The 7882-nt window shown below is 40.0% G+C and overlaps 1 protein-coding gene across 4 annotated transcripts in view; it reads left to right on the top strand.

The window, feature by feature from the left end:
* Clhc1 (clathrin heavy chain linker domain containing 1) overlaps nt 1–2034 on the top strand; it is a 30623-nt gene extending 28589 nt beyond the window's left edge. For all 4 annotated transcript variants that reach the window (XM_031339877.1, XM_031339875.1, XM_031339876.1 and 1 more), the window contains one exon: nt 1723–2034. In XM_031339877.1, coding sequence (XP_031195737.1) covers nt 1723–1916 — 194 coding nt within the window. In that variant the 3' untranslated portion in view covers nt 1917–2034. The remainder of the gene's footprint in view (nt 1–1722) is intronic.
* The last annotated feature ends 5848 nt before the right edge of the window (nt 2035–7882 follow it).

The following is a 7882-nucleotide window of genomic DNA, read 5'->3' as shown; positions in this document are numbered from 1 at the left end:
ACACACATACACACACACACACACACACACACACACACACTTACAGAAGAGGACATAGTTTAAGATTAAAGCTATGCATTTTGCTTCAGTTGTAAACTGAAATTAAGTGGGAAGTCCAGGCATGGTAAAGTCTGTACATTATTTTCTTAAAGGCAGGTTAAACTTAAAACAGGCTGAGTACACAGTAGGACAGCAGATTGAGTTTTAAATGTTCTTAAAGCATATTATTAACTTGATTTTGAGGTCTGACAAAAGTTCATTCTCCTCGAAGGCAAGAGGTACTTTCAGAAAAAAATATATTACCATAGGTATGTAACCACAAGTGCTGTAGTGAAAGAGCTAGTAATAAGTTATTTATGGATTTCAGTGTGATTAAACTTAGCTCAGAATTTCCAGAGTTAACATTAGAAGTTTGCAAATGTGAAAATCACCATGTTTTAGTAAGTCTGTTGGCAATGGGATATGTTTGCTGAAGGAATTAGAATGACAAATCTTTACTAACCTCAGTGAGAATTGCAAGAGGCAACACTCTTATAAACAGTTAATGTAAGTGACCATATAAGTTAGCAGTCATTTTATATGTATTTCAAATATTAATTAGCTGTAAACCTTATATAATTTAATTTCCAGACCCATTATATGCATATTTTCATATGATAATTTCTCTTAATGTAACTTTGCAGTGACATTGAGGAGCTAATCAAATTTTACATTTTCCCCTTTCATTAATTTAATATAGAAGCCTAAGCAGGTAAGTTTTCAAATTATTTTCTGCAATCAAAGAAAGAATAGTAAATTACCTGAAAATATGTTGAGGAAGATAATTTAATATTCTAAATTTATCATTACAAGTAGTAACTAAATTACTTGATAGAAAAATATCAATTGTGTACAAAATAAAATAGTAGTGAGGATAATAATCAAAGAAAAGTCTTTCTTAAAAAAGTTTCATAAGTAATGCAGGTGGTAGGTAAGACATTAGTTCCGTAAACTGATGGATACTGGGTTGGGAAGTAGCCCCATCAATGCCCAGTTCCCAGAGCACATGTAGTAAGTCAGGCACAGGAGCACACATTTGTAACTCCAGCACTGAGGAGTCAGGAAAGCAGGTCCTGGGAGGCTTGCTGGTCATTCACTGTAGCAAATAAACAAATAATTGATAAATACCAAAGAGAGTTACTATCAACTATCTTCCAAAAGTAAATCATACTAGATTTCTTTAAAAGCAAACCATTTAGTTTCTTTTAGGAAAATATTGGTTATAGATACTAACTACATAGAACATTCTCTATTTAGAGAAAGGGTTAAGGTTTGCTAAGGGCAGCACTACTAAAGCATTTATGAAGCTATTTAAAAGTATTGTGAAAACTGAAGTCCAAGGCTGTCAGCACCCGATGGTTTTGAGCAGTGCCTCTTACCTATAAGAAGGGGCTGTACTCTTCACTTTCTGAGCTCCCTGCCTTACAGCCTTCAAAGAAGCTATCTTATACCAAGGAGATGAGTGGGGAGCATGGAAGGTGAATCATGTTCCAGGCTTGAGTCCATACATTAACATTCAGGAACTTACAGGACCTGGGGCTAGGCACTCACTTATCATAGCGTGAAACTTACTGGTCCAAGGTCGGGATTGAGAGTAACTATGTGGCACTAATGTCTCTTTATTTTTGAAGGATTATCAAGTTAACAGGAAATTCTGTAACATAATACTGTATTTTTTTCCAGATGTGATCGAGCATCTTGTGATGAATGATATATTTTGCTCCTTAGAAAAGTGGGAAGAAATAGCAAATATCTGTTTGCAGAATGGTTTTATAAATTTGTCTAATGACATCATGTCCACTCTTCGATCCCAGGCTGGTGTTTCAGAAGTTTCTGAAGATGATACCACCAACATAATGGAACATGTTTTTTGGTAATTCTGTATTTTAACCACCCGGGGGCACTTGTACAACATTTTACAGGCATTGGCTGGGGAAGCTGGTTTTAGCATAATTAATATAAATAAATGTTGAAAGTTCTCAGCAATAAATCACACTTCTATTATGATGTTTATGTTTGATCTTGCAACACTGAAACATTGCTTCCCTCTACCATGTGACTGCTACTTATAGTGAATATTGAGCAAATCCAAGAGTATAACTTTGAATAAAATAGCATAGCATTTCTACCTTAGAACAAGCTAATGTCCAAATAGACACCTTCACTCTCATCTGATCTGATACCTAGAACTGAAAAGGTGTGGGTAATGCTCTGCCAGCATGCTGACTTTCTAAATGTCAAATTTTGGAAGTTTGCTTCAATAAGAAAAGTAGAATATTATTTAAAGACTGGACATGTTGGAAAAGAAACTAGACTAGGTTTGTTCTGCTGATTCAAAGGTGGCTCTATTCTTTGATATCTGCCCATATCCATGGACACACACACACACACACACACACACAGAAACTTTGTATATAACCTTTGACATTTATATACAGTGAAGGTCAGACTCCTACTGAAGTTTAGAATCTTGGCATGTTTTGTTTTGTTTGTTTGTTTGAAGATAGGGTTTCTCTGTGTAGCCCTAGCTATCCTGGAACTCACTCTGTAGAACAGACTTGCTTCGAACTCAGAGATCTCCCTGCCTCTCTAATGCTGGGATTAAAAGCATTTGCCACCACCACCTGAATATATTTATAAGAACAACAACACTGTTATCTCCCCTCCATTGCTTTTCTGAAACTGAAAGTTCCAGAGCCCCCTGACAAGCCTGGACTGAAGCCCGCCACCTGTGGTGCAAGACAATAGGCCACAGACTCTGCAGCTTCTCCTGAAGACCAAAGACTTGCTCCTGTCAGAACTCCCAGTTTTGAAGCCTGCTCTGTGTAACCATAGAACTGGTGCCTCTGTGTCTGGTTGCCTGTTTACCTTATGCATTGTGCTAAGTTTGAATGCTATCCCTAAATATAAAGATCCATTAATGACTGGTCAACAGGTGAAGGAGCTTAGACATAGCAACTTCAATTCCCATTGGAACAAGAAGTACACCGTGTTGTGTTTCCAGAGCATGCAGAAACTGATTACAGTAGGCTTGAGGTTCAGAGGTCCAGAGAATTTACAGATTTTGAATTCTCCACTGCACAAAGCATAAAGCAAGCAGTTCTGAAAGACTCCATCAAACATGCACTTACTTTCAATTCCACTCGGAAGAGGAGGACCCAAGAAAACCATTGTTTCAAGTTCCAGAGAACATGACATATTTCTCATGGACAGAGATATCTTTTTGGAAAAGTCACGTAAGGTTCAAGAACCACTTAAACAAAGTACTTCCAGAGTAGGCTTGGGGTCTGTTACCTGTCCAGCTAAGGAGTCCTTTGACTCAGAATCAATGAAGTACTTAAGAAAGTGGTGGTGGCGCACGCCTTTAATCCCAGCACTTGGGAGGCAGAGGCAGGTGGATTTCTGAGTTCGAGGCCAGCCTGGTCTACAGAGTGAGTTCCAGGACAGCCAGGGATACACAGAGAAACCCTGTCTTGAAAAACCAAAAAAAAAAAAAAAAAAAAAAAAAAAAAAAAAAAAAAAAAAGAAAGTGGATATGATGGTTCTGGAGAAAAAAGTACACAAAAATAAAAGTGAACTCACTGTGGTTGCAAAAAAAAAGAAAAAAAAGAACAACAACAAAACCCAATTCATTTCTCTCTGTTTCATATAATTCTAGTGGTTTCAGACAGCAATAGTGTACTTATCTATAATAATAAATAAATCTTTTTTCAAATCCCAGCAACCACCTGTAATGAGATCCAACGCCTTCTTCTGGTGTATCTGAAGACAGCCATAGTGTACTTATCTATAATAATAAATAAATTTAGTGGTTTCTAGATATTGAAAGAGGAGGCCTCAAGAAAGATCTTTTTTCTTTTCTGGGTTTTTTTTTTTTTTTGATTATGTAACACCCACAGTGACTTAATTCAATAATGATTTCTTTATTTCCTATGAAAATGAATAAGATAATTGTATATAATTTGTGAGTACCTGAGATCTTGAAGTAAAGTTACAAGTGATTATAATCCTGACAGTAAGTGTGAAAAGGGAAGCATGTTAACCAGCATGGAGACCTTTCTGTGGGTAGGGCTTACTAGAATGTATTACAGATTTTACTTGACAGATGGCAGCAGAAATGACAGCAAATCCAGCAGTTCAAATTTTGTTTTGTTGAGATAGTCTTGCCGTGTAACTCAGGCTGGCTTCAAACTCACCCAGTCTTCTTGCCTTAGCCTCCACAGTATTGATTATAGTTGTGAGCTACCAAGTTTAGCTTCTTGAATTTTTATGAGGGCAGAAATGAGATCTTGTCACATATTTTAAATTTTTTATTTTTAATATTCTGTCTATGGGTGAAATTTTGCCTCCATGTGCAGGCAGTACTCAAAGTAGCCAGAAGAAGGTTCCAGATCCCCTGGAATTGGAATTGGTGGGTGGTTGTAAACCGCCATGCTTCTGCTGAGAATGAGAACCCAGGTTCTCACTCTGGAAATCAGTATGGTGGTTCCTCAGAAAATTGGACATAGTACTACCTGAAGACCCAGCTATACCACTCCTGGGCATATACTCAGAAGATGCTCCAACATGTAATAAGGACACATGCTCCACTATGTTCATAGCAGCCTTATTTATAATAGCCAGTAGCTGGAAAGAACCCAGATGTCCCTCAGCAGAGGAATGGATACAGAAAATGTGGTACATTTACACAATGGAGTACTACTCAGCTGTTAAAAACAATGAATTCATGAAATTCTTAGGCAAATGGGTAGAACTAGAAAATATCCTGAGTGAGGTAACCCAGTCGCAAAAGAACACACAAGTTATACACTCACTGGTAAGTAGATATTAGCCCCAAACTCCAAATAACAAGGATACAATTCACAGACCACAAGAAGCTCAATAAGAAGGAAGACCAAAGTGTGAGTGTTTCAGTCCTTCTTAGAAGGAGAACAAAATACTCACAGGAGCAAATATGGAGATAGTGTTGAGCAGAGACTGAAGGAAAGGCCACCCAGAGACTGTCCCACCTGGATTCATCCAAACCTAGACACTATTGTGGATGCCAAGAAGTGCATGCTGGGCCAGGCCAGGCGGTGGTGGCGCACGCCTTTAATCCCAGCACTTGGGAGGCAGAGGCAGGCAGATTTCTGAGTTTGAGGCCAGCCTGGTCTACAGAGTGAGTTCCAGGACAGCCAGGGCTACACAGAGAAACACTGTCTCGGAAAAACAAAAACAAAAAAACAAAAAACAAAACAAAAAAAAAAGAAGTGCATGCTGAAAGGAGCCTGATGTGGCTGTGTCTTGAGAGGCCCCTGCCAGAGCCTGACAAATACAGAGGCAGATGTTCACAGCCAACCATTGGACTGAGTGCAGGGTCCCCAATAGAGGAGTTAGAGAAAGATGGAAGGAGTTGAAGGGGTTTGCAACCCCATAAGAAGAACAACAATATCAACCAACCAGATGCCCCAGAACTCCCAGGGACTAAGCCATCAACAAAGGAGTACACATGGCTCCAGCTGCATATGTAGCAGAGGATGGCCTTGTCATACATCAATGGGAGGAGAGGTCCTCTGTCCTTTGAGGGCTGGATAGATGTCTCAGGGTAGGAGAATGGAGGGCAGGGAGGTGGGAGTGGGTGGAGGCTGAACATTTGAAATGTAAATAAAGAAAATATCCAAGAAAAAAAAAAAAGAACCCAGGTTCTCTTAACTGACAAGCCATCACTGCAGCCCTTAGTGATTTTTAAAAAAATTTTTTTTGTTGTTTTTTTGTTTGTTTGTTTGTTTGTTTGTTTTCGAGACAGGGTTTCTCTGTGTAGCCCTGGCTGTCATGGACCTGTCTGTAGACCAGGCTGGCCTCGAACTCAGAAATCCACCTGCCTCTGCCTCCCAAGTGCTGGGATTAAAGGCGTGTGCCACCAGGCCCAGCTTTTAAAAAAATTTTATTTTATGTTTTGCCTTCGTGTATGTCTGTGCACCATTTGCATGCCTAGTGCCTGTGGAGATTAGGGAGGCTGTCAAATCCTATTTGCTGGAACTGGAGTTACAGATGCTTGTGAGCCATCACTTGGGTGCGGGGAGTCAAACCCAGGTCCTCTGGAAGAGCAGGCAGTGTTCCTAACTGCTGAGCCACCTTAGTCATATTTTTAATATGTGTTTCTGCCTGGGAGCTTGGACAGTGTGAAGACTATTCTTGAGGACTGGTATTCTTAGGAAGCTGGTCCTTTAAAGAAAAAAGGTTACCCTATATTTAAATATTTAAACATTCTTCTTCTCTTTAAAAGTTTGTGTGTGTGTGTGTGTGTGTGTGTGTGTGTGTGTGTGTGTGTGTGTGTGTGAAGTGTTCTCTTTCCTCCTTAGGTGGGTCCCAACTTGGGTTCTAAATGGCTCAGTAGCAGCAGCTGAGTCTGGGGTGGCAAGATAAGCTCCTTTACCTGCTGAGCAGCTCACAGGCCCAAGCTTTGCTTTCTCACTTCAGTTAAATCAAGGATGGGAGTGGGGTGAGTGGGGCAAACTCAGGAGGACTCTGATTTCTTTTTCAGTGCACTTCAAAGGACACATTGTCACTGATTCCCAGTCCCCATGTTGCTACCCCACAGTACCATGGGCTCCTACTTTAGCTGACTTTATTGTTTGTGCTATTTGAATTGATGCATACAGTCTGGCTAAAAAGTCATGTCATAACTGTAGTACTGAAAGCCTTCATATGCTGTGCTGGATAGTTTTATGTCAATTTGACACAGGCTAAAGTCACTGCAGAAGAGGGAGCCCCAATAGAGCTATAGGTCTATGGGGCATTTTCTTAATTAATGATTGAAAGGGGAGGGCTAAGGCCAATTGTGAGTGGGGGAGGTCACTCAGGGGCTGGTAGTCCTGTTTCTATAAGGAACCATACCGAGCAAATCATGAGGAGCCAAACCATTAAGCAGCACCCCTCCATGACCCCTGAATCAACTCTGCCTCCAGGTTCCTGCCATGTGTGAATTTCTGTCCTGAGTTCCTTCACTCATGAATAGTGATACTGAAGTGTAAGTCAGATCAACCTTTTCTTCCCCACGTTGCTTTGGTCCTGGTGTTTTGTCACAGCAATAGTAACCGTAACCAAGACACATGTCTAGTCTATTATTTAGGAACAGCATCCCCACCCCCACCTAACACACAGTTCCAGAAGGAGCCTATGAACCAGGGTTAAGCTTGTTATCAATTCACAGTTGGAATTTCACTTGTCCTCCTAGTCCTCATCTCTGCCTCCATCATGAACAAGAAAGTGAATTTGTCATTCTAGAAGCTTGCAGCATCTCCAAGGCAACTGGGTGTTTGGAAGAGGAAAGATAATAGTGCCTAAGGTTTCCTGGAAAAAGAATGCATTTGGAAGAACGTGGGATCAATTGTAAATTGATGTTCCTCAATGTCACTGTGACAGTTTAACAAAGACAGTTCAAAGACAGAAGTTCTTTGCTGTGTGGGACTTTGTGGTCTATAGCATATTTAGCAGCATTTGGCCTCAGTCCACTAGGTCCCAGGGTCAACCCCACCTCTCCACACAGTATGGCCATCAAAATGTGCTATAGATCTTGTCAAAGGGTTTTTGAACATTTTGTGTAAATTTTCTCAATATATATAAACTCTCTACCTATCTACAGTTAAACATGATTTTTACTAGGTTATCCTTCTGCAAAAAGGAGTGAAAGATAGCAAAATAAGTGAATGTGCCTTCTATGTTGTTTTCTTTTACATTATCACTGTTGCCCAGTTCCACAGAACACTGCAAGTTAAATGCTGGCAAGCAAACAAATAACCCATAACCCAAAAGTCCAAATATCTCAGGGATGCTTGTCAAGAGACAAGTAAGGAATGAGACT

Source organism: Mastomys coucha, unplaced genomic scaffold, assembly GCF_008632895.1.
Source record: "Mastomys coucha isolate ucsf_1 unplaced genomic scaffold, UCSF_Mcou_1 pScaffold22, whole genome shotgun sequence".
In the NCBI taxonomy this organism is placed as follows: domain Eukaryota; kingdom Metazoa; phylum Chordata; class Mammalia; order Rodentia; family Muridae; genus Mastomys; species Mastomys coucha.
Note: the sequence above shows the minus strand (reverse complement) of the source record. Positions and strands in the feature narration are given on the sequence as shown.